Source organism: Coturnix japonica, chromosome 22, assembly GCF_054131305.1.
Source record: "Coturnix japonica strain WE chromosome 22, WE-NBRP24, whole genome shotgun sequence".
Classification (NCBI taxonomy): Eukaryota; Metazoa; Chordata; class Aves; order Galliformes; family Phasianidae; genus Coturnix; species Coturnix japonica.
Genome location: NC_140684.1, coordinates 3,085,415 through 3,101,541, shown reverse-complemented (window position 1 = coordinate 3,101,541; position 16,127 = coordinate 3,085,415). Strand labels below are relative to the sequence as shown.

Here is a 16,127-nt window from a genome sequence, read left to right as displayed (position 1 = left end):
TGGGAAGTGAGAGGAGAGCATAAGGAGATGGCAAGACATCATAAATCCAATCTGAGACGACAATTTGGTTATAAAGCTTTGGCAACACATAAAACTTCAGCAAAATGCAAATGTGTACATCAGCACAGATGGCACTAAACAGAAAACAAATGATTAAGAGCAGAGAAAATATAGTACTGGCTAATCGTACTTTGTTCTTATTCCTCAATTAGCAACAGTACAGATAAAGACAAAGTTGCTTTAAGCAAGGAAAAACCAACAGTGTTACAGAGGAAGTAGGACAAATGGGAAAACTGCTCATGTGAGGCAATGCAGCACATTGCTCTTCAATTGCTTGCTCCCTGCAACAAGGGTTTTTAAAAAGAAAGTCTATGAATTGCCACTTGCACTTACATGCAGTTCTACTAACTTCAGCATCTGAGTTACAAAGGGAGAAAGACCTCAGTGAACTGGTCACCAACACAGCCTGTATCAGCTTACAAGGGGCTCATACAACACAATGTGCCACCTCAGCAGTAAGGACATAGAACCAAAGCAAAAGGAATGTCTCATTTCAAGCCACATCTCATCAGCACACACCTGCATGGCCATGGGTCCAGGAGGCATCTGAGAGCCATAATTCATTCCCATCATGCCTGGCATGTTGGACTGCATGACAGGAACCATTGGAAATCCTTGCTGTTGCATAGGAATCATCCCTGTAATAAAACATTAACACAAAGTGCTCACCTTGTTGAAAGCTTTTCGTTTTAATTAATATTTGAACTAAACCACCACAGTAAAGAATAAAGTAATCAGTCCTGCTGAACTGCTTCAGAAGTGAAAACCAGGCTGCAGGGCAGGCACTGTGGAATATCCTTAAGTTAGTTACTGGTCAGGCTAAGGGAAGAGATGTTACAGGCTTTCCCACAGCCAAGCAGATGAAGCCTCCCACACCTGAAGGACTGGCTGTGGGTTTCTTCCCATATAATCTTCATAGGGTCAGTTCCAGCTAATGAGATTTAATTAACCAGGTTGACAGCTGCTGATAATTAATTGCCCATTACTCTTGAAAGGGAAAACTTTAAAACTGGGAGCGTTTCAAGATCAGCCGCAGGAAATAAACCCGTGCACCACTTTCTATTCTCAATTCTAAGCACCCATAGCTGAACATCACATGCAAAGGCACTCCAGGAGGATGCAGCACGCTCAGGAATAAGCCACAAATCAACTCCCAACACATTTTATAAGGAAACTGAACTTGTTCAAGTTCTCTCTGTATTTTCCATTAATTAAACAACAGCACTGCAACAGCAATGAGAACAAAGGTAATTCAAAGCTGGGGCTCTCCTGCTGTCTGAGCACTTTCACATGGGTTGTGAAATATTGACTAGGTACTGCAGCACCCACACAATACTGGTATGCACAGCTGGTAGAAGGAGCACAAAGAGGTTAATTGCCATATTCAAAATAACATAAAAATCTTGAAGGCAAATTCAGGGTCAAACACAGCAGAAGTATCATTTTCCCGGGTTTCTAACCTAGCACTTTGCTCTATCAGCATTGCACAGAGAGCTTTAGAAACAGCTGCGAGAGTCAGCCGAGCAGCACTGAGCTGAAGGGGATGACCAGCTCAGGAGTTCACTTAATCACACTGAGCAGCAGCACTGAGCACAGATCACCTGCAGTTGGTTAATGTCTTCATATGTAATGAACTTAGTGCTCAGAGCATTACATTCATACATACCTTGAGGGGGGCCCAAAGCACCTGCCACAGGAAACATGAAGCTGGAGGAGGAGGGAGAAAGGGGAACATGAATATCAGTGGATGAAAGCAGTCTCTGAAGTGCACCAGCCCCACCAGCCACAGTCAGCACCTCCACCTTCTGTTGTGCATTTCGGAGGGGACATCAGCAATATTACACACAGCCCCCTGCCAAACATAGCCCAGAACTTCACAGCTCACACTGCAGAGCTACGAAGGAACACAACTCAGCCTCCATAACAGAATGAAAATGGCTTTGACTCATCCACAGCACCCACAGGAGAACTTCCAGCACCTGCACAGGTCGGTAACAGGTCAGTCTGTGAGCTCGGGCTGGGCATTCACTGCAGAATGAATAAGCATCTCCTGCCAGAAGCATCTGATTCAGCAAGACCATGAAACGCACCAGAAAACAGACCTCAGCTCCTTGGTAACTATTTCCTACAAGGAAAAAACTGCCCATGAGACCCCACTGCCTTCCTCTCTCTCCCCCCAGAATGGCATGCATCACAAAATAATGTTTTCTCCATTATATTTAAGTACAAGAAAAACAGTTGGCTTGCAAAAAAATTATTCATCCAAATAATAATCACCAGGCACACCTGGAGGAGGAACTGCTGAAAATTCAGCCAAAATTATAATGGAAAATGTTAGGTTAGGCCTTGCTTCTAAACTGGAGAGCATGCTGTGCAAAAGGCCCTCAATGGGAAACCCCACTCACTTACATGAGCAGTAAGTCACAAAATCAGAACTGGAATCAGGGTCCCAACCAGCCGTTCCCTCAAGATGCCACACAAAGACAAATGCACTCACAAATGTTCAACACAAAGGTGGACTTAAAACAACCTACAAGTGAAGAAGACACTGCAACTGATTGCAGGCAGTTCTGCATACCCTGCAGGAGATCACAAAGCCAACCTGGTTTATACTTGCAGAAGAGCTGAGCAAAATAAATTCTAAGACAAAATAAGGAATCTGGTTTGTGGGTGAATGCCAAACTTAATTGCTGCTGGTTGTTGTGCAGACAGCAGGTGACAGTCACCAGGACAACCCACTTGTCCTGGCCAACTCAGCCACAGATCCTCTGAAGCCAAATGTAATTTCAGCTCCTGCATACAAAGCAGTTCCATGCATCTCAAAAATACACCATTCAGCGTTTCTTTTGAATTATAAAATATTAAAAGTTCAACTTGAAAAGCTCACAAGTATTAAAAAGTGCCCATAGCTTAATGTTACACTTTCTTGTCAGGGAATCTGGTCAAAAAGCATTCTTCCAAATTAGCAAATGTAATGTAACCTGAACAAGCATAGCAAGGTACCTCCTCCTGTTGGAAGCAAATACAGGACAAGCTATGAAATATTTATCCCTTTCCACTGAGCTCCTGGTTTATTTATAGGTCTCAGTGAAAGATAAATAAACAAAGCCTGGAACTAATGAGAGGGCACTGGAAAAGGAAGTTGCAATAGAAAAGGAAGCTACATTGAAGAGGCAAAGCAAGAAGCTCCTAGCACAGCTCTCCCCATGGTTCTGCTGTGCCGCTGCCAGGAGCCACCACCAGCACAGGCTCTCAATCCTTATCACATTACTAAGTGCAACTACCAGAAGCCTTATTCCACACTGCTTTTCAGGCATGCAGAAGGAGGTACGGCCACATCCAGCTACAGCAGCTGATCCACAGTGCTGAAATTAAGCTCTCAGGGACTGCTGAGATAAAGAGGAGGCAGGACAGGAAACCACAGGACCTGACAAACCACGCTGATAGGAGCAACATCAGGAACAGCTTTATTTGTAAAGAAAGAAAAAAAAAAAAGAAGACATTTTAATTCCAGGTACCTCAAAATATTAGAACTGATTATAAGAACAAGCAGGCAACAATAGGACTGCCTTTAAAAAACAAAATAAAATGGGCACAATGAAGTATATCTATAAGGACCAATACACTTCTTGAAGGCTGTGTTTACTACAGCTAATTGGTGGCAAACTCCAAATCTCCCCAATGCATTTTCCTGAGACGGAACCCCTCACAATCTCGATTATTCAGAGCATTTGACTACCATCAAGCCATTTCAACGGGCTTTCTTTATTTCTCAATGCTTCCACAAAGGGTTTAAAAGCAGATGCAGAGATTTCTGTTGTTCTCAACATCAGATGCCCCCCTCCCACCAGTGGGGCTGATGCAACTAGATGCAATGCTTGATGTGACACAGTAAGAAAATACCACGTGTGTCATATAGCCTGGACAAGACAGAGTAAATCAATGACCCTTCAGCACTGCTACTGTAAGAGTTCTATTAGTCCATACGTTCTTATTGGATCATTACTTTAAAATGGGAAGCTTCAAAACCAAAAGTCAGCCTCAATGAGAGCGCAGGAGCAGCTCCTTCACTGTATCTGCGTGCCTTCAAAAGCTCCAACCTGCACGTAATGCACTCACAGCCACAAGCAGATTTTTAACCCCCCAATTCCCAGTGTGTAAAGTCTCAGTTCACCAATGTGCTACAAGAAGCACCGGAATGTTTTCCAGTGGCAAATTTCCACACAGAAATCCACAGAAACGAACCCCCCCAGCGCAGAACGTGAATCTCTACTTCTACGTTCACTCTCAAAGAAACCAAAACACTGCTGGCAAACAAAGGCTCTGCAGTGAGCGCTGTTTCAGCCTGCAGCTCGCTGACAATCGCTCGCTCCTTGCTGGCAGGCAGCGCTGCTCTGAGCCCGCTGTTTCGCAGCCCCTTCACCCGGGGTTACACAGTGACACAGTGACAGACAGCGGCAGAACCAGCCCTCGGACCGCAGCGGCTCAACACACACAAGTTTTCTGTCAAAGAACCTGACAGCAGGGCACCAGGAAACAGCGCTCCAGAGCCCACGTTAAACAAAAACATCACCTGAGCCTCCCCTTGGAACGCATTGACAGGTGAGCGGGCCCTGCCGCCCTTCTTTCACCCGACTCCATTCCTGCCCCTCACCCCGTGCCCGGCGCTGCTGAACCACCACGCCTGTCCCTGCTGGCACCCAGCGGGGCTGCGGGCCCTGCACAAACCCCTCTGCCCGAAGAAAGAGCCGTTCTGAAGGCAGCAGGCAGGTGGGCTCGCATAGAGCTCAGCAGGCGCCGGCAGGCCCAGCCGCAGCACACCGAGCCCAGCAGGGCGGCACAGCGGACCGGCCATCTCCGGGCCCCGACCCCCGCCTCAGCCCCGCGCCCGAGCCCGGCAGCCTCCGCCCCTCGTTCATCGCCCCCGCAGCCCTCCGACCCCGCAGCCCTCCGACCCCGCTCCCCCGTCGCGGCCCGGCCCCGGTGCACAGACCTGGCCGCCCCCGCGCCCCCCGCCGCTCCGGCTCCGCCGCCTCCCGCCGCTCCTCCACCGCCCGCCGCGCCGGGCCCGGCCCGCAGCGCCATCTTCCCGCTCCGGCCCGGCGGTCAGCTGAGACAACGCGCTTCCGGGGCCGAGCCCGAGCCCGGCCCGCCCCAGCACCGCCCCAGCACCGCCCCGTCCCTCCCGCAGCCCGGCCCGCCTCAGCACCGCCCCGCGTACAGCCCGGCCCCGGGCGGCGGGGAGGGGAGGAGCCCCTCAGAGGGACGGCGGGAGGAACGGAGCTGCCATCTGTGCCCCAACGGATTCAATGAGAGAAACCGAGAGCACCGACCGCTCCATCGGGACTGCAGAAACGGACACGGCTTCACCAAAATCCTTTATGACCTTCTTTATTCTGCTGTGAGGCTCAACACAAATTTATGAGACTCAGAGGCACCTAAAAGACCCGTTATTCCAAAAGCAGAAGGTTTTACTTCCCCTATTCACGCTGTTTTGTGTTTTTACAAAACCATATCCAGGGAAGCATCTAACAGCTGCAGTTCCCAGGCCTAGCAGTACCTTCCCCCCCCATCTTTCTACCCACAACCCATATTTACTGTGAGTCTGACATGTGTTTTAGGGATCAGCACTAGGGAACACTGAAGTGACAGGAGTTCCAAGCAGTACTATAAAAGTGACAGTAACACAGATGCTACTTTTGAACAATTGTTCAGTAATATGAAGTGTTCAGTAGCATTCACTGCAAGAGCACATTCTACAGCTTCTGTAAGAAGCATTCAGGAGTCCTCTACTCTTATTTCAGTAGAGTCTTGCATGTAAACATCCCACCTCATGTGAAAGGCAAGAGGAAGAAATACACTTCTTCCTTCCCCTTCACCATCATCTTCATTCTTCCATTCGTCAGCACAGGCACAGGTGTCAGGCCCAGCTCAAGAGCCATCTGCCACTGTTCAGCTTTGTGAAGCAGTCTTCAAGTCACCGGTACCTGTAACTTCCTTAACATTTTCCTTTGCAGTTCTCCTACAAAAAAAGACAGCATAGATCAAGGCAGCTGAGCACCGTAAAGTAAAATAAAGTACATAGAAATATAATAGACATCAGTCATTTTGCATTATAGTGGAGCAACTGAATATAAATTGTTCAGTAGGAACCATCTGAAGACATAACAATGACGATCTACCACACAAAATTGCTACACACCAACCAGCCTTATTTTATGAGCTCTAGACATTGCAATTTAAGATTTATTTCTTGCATTAATACTTGGCTACCCTGCCTGTGGCAGGGAGGTTGGAACTTGATGATCCTTGAGGTCCCTTCCAGCCCAAGCCATTATATGATTCATATGACAAAAGCAAAGCAAGCTCTTTACCAGAACAGGAGTGAGTTCTGCTATTCTGCTAGGAAAATTAGTCTGAAGTTCAGCTTTACAGCCTGTTACAGAGCTACCTGTAATGCTGTCTTCTCACACGCAGCCATAGCATTAATCCACTTTCCAGTAGCAGATACTGACACTAAAACTTCATTGTCACTACAACACAAGCATTATGACTTGGTGTGTCCAAACAAGATGTCAGTTATAGTGGAGGAAACTTGCTGGGCCTTTTCTGGACAAAGGACATATGTCCATATTGAAATTAAAGAAAAAACAAGAACAAAAGCCCACAAACCCACCACACACACACTCTTACTTTTTTCTTCTGGCTTTCTTTAAGAAGCACTGAGGAGTGGTACAAATTGCTTCTCTCGTTAGTGGTTTCTTAATGAATTTCTTCTTCTGTTTGCTGAAAATGACATTTAGTAAAGATTAAGTGATTTTCGAGGATTAAAAATTAATATTCAAAATAAATAAAATGGACAATGAAAACCTGCACTAGTTCATAAGGTGTATATGGGTCTGAATGTATTTTTAGCATTTATTCCAGGTCAGTTCAGCTACATTATCTCCATGGCATTCAAACAAAGTTCATTTTAATCCTTATGGTTAATATACATACACACACAATTTGAAATTAATTTTGAGAACTATTAAAAATTATCAGTCAAAATAAAGCCTTAAGAAATACTCCTTACCAATCTATCTATACACACACACACACACACCATTATAAGGTAATCTCTTCATGCACTGGAAATCTAATTCATGAGTGCAGGCCTGGGAAGCCTAGCAAATGTATCAGGGAACTCCGTGTTCTCCAGGAAGTAATTGCTTCTCTGTATTACAGAATTCTGTGTCCATTTTTTTGTCTGGGTGGCAAAAACCACCATCACAGCTCTGTCAAAGATTCCTTTTGCAGCTGAACTGCAACAGTAACTTCTGCAGCCCTCACACCCCAACCAGCCCTCATGCAGGACTTCAAAATGGAAGACAAACTGATAATATACTCAAATGAACATACCTTTGAAGTTTGGGAAAGTGCTTTATGTAGTCTGGCACAGGACAGCCAGCTCGCTGAATAACATTGGCTATGCTGAAAGGCAGAGGAGGGAAGGGATTAACTCTGGCAGTAACTGCAGGAAAACCAGAAGAGCAAAGCCAGCTGAACAGTCTTGAATCTTCCCCTCAAGAAGGGTTCAAGTCAGAACACCAAGGTTTCACTCAAAAACACTATAAAGCATGCCTTCACATTGCCATTATTTACAGCATAACAAGGTAGTGAAAGAGTGCTAGATTCTGTCTTGCTGCATTAGTGAAAAGATTCCAAACAAAACCTTAAAATTGAAATGTTTGGGGTTTTCCCTATGCTGTTAACACCTTACAGCTTCACCATGTGAATTCTGAATTCTTGAAGAGCATTTTATATCAGGGTGAGTTGTCCAGAGCTCAGCAGCACCACGTTCACAAGGGATGTGGCATCAGACAGAACCATGCAGCTTAACAGGACGTTATAGCAAAAATATGCTTCATTCTATGTATAACATGCTTTAAACTTACCTTCGTAATAAAGGTTTATCATCTTCTGTAAAGAAAGTGACCGCTTTCCCTGTGTGTCCTGCTCTCCCAGTACGACCTGTCAAACACAAATTGAACAGAGCAGAGGTTTCTCTTCAAATATCTTTATTCCACTCCTCTTCACAGCCCCAGCCTCCCAACGTATGTTAACATACTAAGCACACTACCACAGAGCTGATCCCCAAAGATCATTTCCACTGCATGAAAACAAGTATGTCTGAAAGGTCCAAGTGTTCAGGGTTCATAGAAGCCTGACAAAAAGCAACTCTTTTTTACTGAAAGATGAGACAAGGTATAAATTGATTCAAATGAGTCAATGATATAGCAACAGAAGAGTCAGGGCTTTCACATATTCATAAGAGCTTTTCCATTAAAGATCTACAAACTATGGGAAAAGGACATACTTTGCAAAGAATACGCACCTATTCTGTGGATGTACTCCACTGCACTCGTTGGCAAATCATAATTAATGACCATATTTACTCCTTTGAAGTCAATCCCTCGAGCTAGTAAAGCTGTGCAGATGAGCACCCAGATCTTCCCAGCTCTGAAACTGTGTACTACATTATCTCTCTAGAAAAAAATAGAAAGGTACTTGGAAACATCCTGACTAGAAGGCTGAGGCAAACTTGTTTCCTGAAAGTTGTCATGTTAATAAAAAAGCTAAATCTCTAAACCAAAACATGCAGTAAATTAATGTTAAACTTACTTGAAGTAACGTTTTAAAAAGGAAATATCAAGTACTGTAAAGCATTTCTGGGAAAGAAGTTATAACCTCCTACCTGTTGTTGAGTTTTGTCTGCATGGATGACATCTACGTTGATGCCTTCATAAATAAGTTCATGGAAAAGCTCTTTAGCCCTCTCAATAGACTGTACAAAAACAAGGACCGGGGGAGCAAAACCCTGAAAAACAGAAATCTTATATAAGGTTCAAGTCCTTTTCTTACTGTTGCTGTCTGCAGACTACACTGCTACCAACTTAAATGAACACAGTATTTACTTATTAGAGGATTATCTTTCCTTAACCAGCAAAAATCTTTGGGACATAAGCAAGTTCAGCTCCACTACCTTCGATGGAATCATTCTTCGCTTAATCATCAGCCTGTATTTTAATCCACAGAAACTCTACTTTTCCCCCACTCAACACGAACAGCCCCTTTCACACTGCCAACTAAAATTAAATGCACCATTAATGCAGACCACTCCCAAGCAAGGCTCAAAAATATGACTAACAATGGAAACTCCTCTAAAATTTCACATGGGCAGTAACATTCCTCTTGTACAGAAGAACTGGACAATGCTTTAACATGTACCACAGAGAAACTTCTAACTGAGAGATAGAATACATGGCTCAGTTCAGAAGCAGAATGAGCTCAATCAGTCCAAAATACCTTCTTAACAAGCTCTCTCATTGCTGTTAGTTTTCCTGTCTCAGATCCAACAAACAACAGCTCTTGATCCACTGTCTCTGCTGCAGAGTTTCTGAAACCAGAAATCCAATAAATATATATAAATATTACATGGTAGCTGAGAAACACTGCATGCAAGACAAAGTTTCATTGGTACATGCTCCAACAGTTAATACTCATTTGACAGTGAAATAAGAGGCAAGGGAAAAAAGCGAATCAGAATGCGACTGCACACCTACCTTGCACCAACAGACACCAGAATAATACTGTCAAGGTTGAGTTTACACCACTCCTCCACATCACGTGCAAAGGTTGCACTGAAAAAGGCTCTTCTCACCAGATGGGACGTGCATGCCAGGAAGATGGAGGCCAACTGGTCTCGGAATCCTGATTTTCCATCTTCAAACAGTTTGTCTGACTCATCCACCACCAGCCACTCCACACTAGGAATAAAGAGGTTTTCTTCTCCGTAAAAGTCATTTGCAGAGAAGCCAGAAGTTCCAAAGGAACCTCACAGACAGAAGGACCACGCACACAGCCACTTTCCAGCAGCAGAGCTGACAGCAAAGCCACATTTGATATAGTACCTGGTCAAGTCTATTGCTGGAGGATCTTGTTTCAGTAAATAAATGAGTCTGTTCGGAGTAGTAACAAGTATATCTATTTAAAAAAAACAAACAAACAAACAAACAAACAAAAAGGAAAGAAAACCAAAAAGTTAGAAGAGACAACACAGACTTTTGCAAAGCATTTAGCAGAACATTGAGAAACACGTTCCTACCCAATCAGACAGAGATTTGCTGGTTTGGAGTTAAGACAAGGCACTTCACTGTTGCGATTCGTACAGGATACTATTTAAGCAGCAGAAGATATTGCAAAAAGGCTGTGGATTCCTTTTATCACCACAAGACTTTATAGGTGTGGCTGTTAAAATTCAGTAAAAACAGTTTAGATTCTAAAAACAGTTCCACTCTGCTCTTGTTTGGAGCCCTATCTACTGTGACATTTACCTTATATTAAGCCCACAATTCAGAAAGGTTCACTGTCAGGCTCACTCCCTATTTCTTCTACACAAGTTCCTTTTTAGTGTTGAACAATAGAATGTGTAACTTGAGTGGTGTTAACAATCTCCTTAAAACCACACAAACCAGAACAGTGAAATCAGTGACGTTTTGACAGTAGTGAAAAGAGTTACCAAACTTCTTAGATGACTTGGGCCCAAACTTCTTTGCTGCTTCAGATGCCTTCTGGATCATATGGATTCTGAAGCCCGTCCCCTCAGCCAATTTCACCAACTCCCGATGTGTCTGAAAAGGCAGCAATAGCAACACAGATTCAATTTTCAAATCGTGATGATTAGCTATATTCTATAATCTGAAAAACTGCAGGCATCCCTCAATAAAGTTTCAAACAGCATTCAGACTTCGGGATGAGAGAAAGCTAGGTAGTCTACAGAGTAATAAATGAACAAATACACACATGTGAAAATAATTCCTTTCTCCACAACACACACCTGGCTGGCAAGTTCTCGGGTAGGTGAAATGATCAGAGCTCTGAATCCTTTGTTCATGGGTTGTTTCAGGTGCGTTAACAGAGGAATACAAAATGCCAGTGTTTTTCCAGACCCAGTAGGAGCAGAAGCTAGAAGTTCTCGACCCTGGAAGGAAACCATAAAGGGACATTACATTCTACTCGAAGACAAAGCAAAAACAAACAACAAAAAACCACACAAAACTAATCCCAAAGCACATTAGTAAAAGCACAGATCAAAAATCCTTCATAGCTGCATTTTGAAATACGATGCCTTTGATAGGTTTCTAAAGCTGTACAACTGACCACTGACAGGACTCTAAAAAGAGAGACTTCTCTCCAAACTTTGCCACACACTCTATAACAACATATGATTCTATAAGACTTACATGAAGCATGACTGGAATGGCCTGCATCTGGATTGGCGTTGGAACCTGGAAGCCAGCAGCTTGAATATTCTCAATGACTTTGGGGTGGACTTTATATTCCTTCTGAAGTTGATCAAACGTGGCAATTGGGTCAGGAAGATCTGTTCCTTGAATATTAATCCTGTGCTGATTTCTGAAACGGTTTATCTAAAAGGCAAGAAACACAATCTGCTTTTAGTTTGTCTTTTAACTCTGACACAGAACTAAATGTATATGAATTCACCTTCTGGTTATTTTCCCCATGCTCAGTCACGCTCCTCCCAAGAGAAACTACCTCAATTGTTGGATGCAACACTCAGAGAAAACAAGCAATCAGTTGCTACATTAGAATTATATGGCCCTACCTTCTCCCTTCTCAAACGTTCAAGCTTCTCTGCAGCAGGTTTTTTATTGTCCTTTGTATCTTTGACTTTTGCTTTCAGAGAGGACATCCACATTATCCCATCGCCTTCTGACACCTCTGGCACTGATGCTGCTTCTGGAAGTTTCAAAACAAAACCAAAGATTCCATTGGTAAAATCCAATCAAAAAGGAAATCTCAAAACCTTTGCAGATCCTCCTTTTTCCCAGACAACTAATTCACATCTAACATCTGTGAATCTATACATCTAACATGTAGTATCTGTACATCTAACATGAAGTGAAACAAGAATGAACTTTGTGAGGGCACTCTGTCACGTTCATGTACACATAAATACCTTTCTTTTTTTTTCTTTTCCTTTTACTGCTTTCTGCCGTCCTTTTTCTCTTCCCTGCCACCTCCACCTCCTTTCTCCCCACTCCATCCTCCTGTTTCCCCGCAGATCCCAGTGGGGCTCCCTCCTTGCGCCCAAAGAAGTCGAGGTTCTCGGGTGTGCCGCCACCTCCTCGGATCACCTGGGGGAGATAACGAAGAACACGGTGACACACCCGGTGAGGACCCCGAGCGCCACCACAAGGCCGCGGGGCTCCACCGAGCGGACGGGAACGTGCCTGGAGCCCCGTAGAGCCACCTCGGGCCCCGGCCAACCTCCCCCCGGTAGCTCCGTACCCCGAAGCGCCGCGCGTCCCCCCCGAAGCGCTGCACATCAAAGCGGGCCCCGGCGCCCAAACGGCGGAACAGCTCCTGCACCTCCATGCTGCCAACACCGGACACGTGCAGGAAGCAGAACGCCGGAAGCACAATGTACTTCCGAGAGCACTGTGTCTATAATGGAAGGTGGGATCCAACCATATGCGCTGTTTCCGTCTGTTTGCAATCAGAACACAGCGCTGGGTGGGAGGGCGGAGGAGGAAGTTTGTGATGCGTGGTATGTTTGGTTCCTGAACCAATCTGAAACGTTACTCAAAGCTGAGGTCATCTGCATGAGATCCAGATGAATCAGAAGTATCAGATGTGGGCTATGAGCTGTAAAGCTGTTGTACATCTTTATGGGCTCAGCGCAGCGCTTTGTCCCTTTGTGTATGAGTTAATCACACCGACTGCTGCCCCTGTTTTAAAGGAGCAGCTCGTTTCAATGAAGGGACAAAAGCTTTTGTTAGAAGTTTTTGTTCACGCATGTCTGTGCTGTGGTGATTTACAGTATCATTAGCTGCTCTCAAAGGGCTGGTGGGCAAACTGGGCTTCTATCAATCACAGAGAGACGCCAACGCTGCTCTCAGAGCTGCAAACTTGGGCCCTGTGTATTTCTGGGGAGGAAATGCAGCAGCTTGTTAGTTCTCATCATTGTCAGGATCATCTCTGGTTGTACATTCTCTCCATCAGCTCTCTAGGAAGGCCCTTTGTGATCTGCAACAAGTGGCTCTGCTTTGCTGCATGAAAGTCTGAGCACGTTCTCTCTTGATCTGAGTCAAATCCATCACAGCCAGGAATACTGTGCTGTGTTCTTGGTCTTAAGACTCACACTGACGTACATTCCCACATGCACTTGGCATGAAGCAGTGGAGCAGTTCCAGAGATACTTACCTCAAAGTCAGGCACAGACAGAGTTTGTTTAATCTTTAATGTACACTGATGTAGTGCCATGTCATGTATGTGCAACTGTGCTTAGAGAAATTATTTGAGAAGCAAAACAGGAGCAGTGGAGCAACTGGCTCTGCTGTTCAGAGCAATCAGAGAAAAATCAGAACTCATCTAATTAATGTAATTCTTCATTATGATAAGCCGTGAGACACAGTAGTAAAGGTAAGTCTCCTTGTACTCTGTATCAGATCAAATGATACAGATATCTTTCCTTGTGTGCTTGAGGTAGAACAGGAAAATCCCATTAAGCAACAGAATGCTTTACAAAAACCATTTCATGTAATAAAATTCTCATGAGCCAAACATCTACATCACTGAAGTCTGAGAGCCCCAGAACATCCAGGCAATGGTTGTTCCTCCTGTAACATTCATTACTTTAATTACAAGCTTTGAGATGAAAAATTGCATTAACAAGATCCTCCCCACAGCCCGTATCTGCCTGATTTATAGCACTATTTTTTTGGCCAACCTTTTGACTTCCCAGCAGAGGGATGAAAGCAGCTGCACAGAAACCATGAGTGGGTGGGTACAGCACACACCGGGTCCCTCCTTGGCATCCATACCCACTTGCAGCTGCTGCTGTGCACACAGTGAGTAAAGCAGGGCAGAAGAGACCCAAAGGAGCATCCTTCATGCTGACCCCAGGCTGAAGCTCTTGCTTTTCTGCTGGGAGAGGTGGCTGATGGTTGCTGTGTGAGGACAAGGAAGAATGTGGAGGAATTTGTTTAACAAAGATCTATAAATCATCTCCAGTATCCATCCCCAAGAGATGCTGTCAGCAGATTCAAGAGCAAGGAAATGGGAAATACTCTCTTCATCAATTGGCTGGGAAGTGCCTTTGTGGCCAGGCAAAGGAGCTCTGCTCTGAGGTGGGACTTTGGAGGGAGCAGAACTGGAGCTGGCTCCCTCCTGCTGGTGCAGAAAAGGAGAAACTGAAAATGTGAAATTGAAATAACCTGAATGAATGCAAAGCAAAACTGCTCTTGTGAAAGCATCAGCTTTAGCTCTGCTTCCCTGATGCTTCTCTATTAACACTAGATGCCAAGTCAGTGCTGACAGCAGATGATCAGCAAAGGTTTTACAGGATATGTGTGGGGTGCATGGGGTGCTCAGCCCTGAAATGATTTGAGGGTTTATGTACTCCTCATGTCTTAGGGCAATCCTGTCTTAGGGGAGCTTGCTGGACTGGGTCTTGGTTCCACAAAACTCGTCTCAAAGCTGCACCTGACCCCCAAAAGTGATCCCATGTCTGTCTCATGCATGAGGCTGCTGCAGGATGGGAGCATAGGCAGCCTGGAGCTGCTTGCAGGGAGCTGGGCTGGGACCCCATGGCTCTGCTGGCCATTTCTCCTCAACATTAGTCAGGGCCACAACCCACAGGTGGGGCTGAGGTAAAAACCTGCACAACTGCAAAGCAAATGTAATGAACAGATTTAGTTCATGCACAGTCAGACCAGGGATGTTCACCTATAGCTGTGGGATCCCCTCCCAAAGAAAGCCAGTATCTTTTCTTTTTTATTCAGCATGCTTTTTTAGCCCATGTAGAGTAGGACCGTATTCATCAGTGGCAACTCTGCATATCTGCTCCCCACATCCCACTATCCTACTAAATTATCATCACTAATATGCACATAACAGTCAATTAGCCTGGCTGAGCGCACTCATGACCTCTGATCCCTGCTGTGTCCCTCAATCCATTAACAGGCCCTGGTCCTCCAGCTCCCAGTATGAATTGATGTCACATCTATTCTCTTTCGGCAAAGGAACACACTTCCTCATTCATCTGTCCATTTCCACTTTCTGTTCTTTTGTCCCCTCCTTCTGTTCCCTGTGTCGCTAACCTGGTCACAACTTCTTGACCCCATGTCCTCATCCCTCCCGAGGGTGCTGTTATCCCAATCACTACCAAAAAACTTTTACTTTTTTTTCTCCCATCTTATTTAGTAAAAATGGTTTCCAGCAGTGTGAGAGCTTTGATCCCCTATTCAAGAAATCCTTGCAATGTTTTTTTTTTAAAGGCTTTCTTTCTAAGGCAAATGAATTCTTCATAGAAGGGGAAATGGTGTGCTGGTTGGTCTCTGTTCATCTGAGGAAGACAAATGATCTCTTTTATTACTTGAAAAGCATAACAGTTGAGTGTGTGGATTTGTGATTTATCTGTAATTAAGAACTCATTTGATGCAGCATATTAATTACAGAAAGGGGAATTAATTTTGCAGGATATACGAGGAAAATCAAAGTTCCTGGAATGAGAAGATAAAACTGAGGTTTGTGATTTGTACATCTCTGTATGAACATGAACACTGGGCTGGGACAGCTCTGCGGTGTCTGTACAAGGTTTTTGACTTGTAAGTTTGACCCGTGGGCTGGAAAAATAACTGCCTGGGTCAGAACTCCACCCCAGCCCTGCTGAGCCCTTCAGCACAGCACAAACCTGTGTGTTGAGTAAGCTCCAGCCCAACCAAACCCACCCAGAGCCCACAAAGGGTGGCCCATGGGGCAGTGATGATGCTTTCTTCCCAGTGTCACACAGGAAGGAAGCACCCAGGGGGCACATGTGTGGCCATCTGACCGGACTGGCAGAGTTTGAAACTGGGCATTCTTGTGCAACTTGGTGTTACTATAACACATGTAACAAGCAGCAGCTCTGACACTGCTGAAATTGCTTGTCTGTATTCCACTGTCCATCCAGAGGCCATTTTGGTAATGCTGGGATCCAGGAGGTTTCCTTTGTACCCACT

At 44.9% G+C, this 16,127-nt stretch overlaps 2 protein-coding genes across 15 annotated transcripts in view; both read right to left on the bottom strand.

Annotated features, from left to right (window-relative positions):
* Positions 1-5,213, bottom strand: part of SYNRG (synergin gamma) — a 35,955-nt gene extending 30,742 nt beyond the window's left edge. For all 11 annotated transcript variants that reach the window (XM_085521976.1, XM_015881134.3, XM_015881135.3 and 8 more), the window contains exons 1-3: positions 5,054-5,213; positions 1,727-1,767; positions 580-698 (exon numbers count right to left, since the gene is read on the bottom strand). In XM_085521976.1, the coding sequence (XP_085378102.1) occupies positions 580-698; positions 1,727-1,767; positions 5,054-5,145 (252 nt within the window). In that variant the 5' untranslated portion in view covers positions 5,146-5,213. The remainder of the gene's footprint in view (positions 1-579; positions 699-1,726; positions 1,768-5,053) is intronic.
* A 222-nt stretch (positions 5,214-5,435) lies between these two features.
* On the bottom strand, positions 5,436-12,523 carry DDX52 (DExD-box helicase 52). 4 transcript variants are annotated; one of them, XR_014936439.1, is made up of 16 exons: positions 12,415-12,523; positions 12,083-12,260; positions 11,729-11,862; positions 11,346-11,531; positions 10,940-11,083; positions 10,437-10,733; positions 10,208-10,350; positions 10,014-10,086; positions 9,666-9,869; positions 9,409-9,499; positions 8,798-8,920; positions 8,438-8,588; positions 7,998-8,073; positions 7,462-7,533; positions 6,754-6,846; positions 5,436-6,082 (listed from the first exon to the last, which is right to left on the bottom strand). XR_014936439.1 is itself a non-coding variant. In XM_085521983.1 (15 exons), the coding sequence occupies exons 1-15, from the start codon at positions 12,499-12,501 to the stop codon at positions 6,013-6,015; spliced, it is 1,794 nt and encodes a 597-aa protein (XP_085378109.1). In that variant the 5' UTR covers positions 12,502-12,523; the 3' UTR covers positions 5,436-6,012. The 4 variants fall into 4 exon arrangements, 2 of the variants coding, with proteins under 2 accessions (XP_085378109.1, XP_015736628.2); XR_014936440.1 differs by having other exon boundaries at positions 5,436-6,079; positions 10,208-10,733; XM_085521983.1 differs by lacking the exon at positions 10,208-10,350 and having other exon boundaries at positions 10,622-10,733.
* Positions 12,524-16,127: the final 3,604 nt, after the last annotated feature.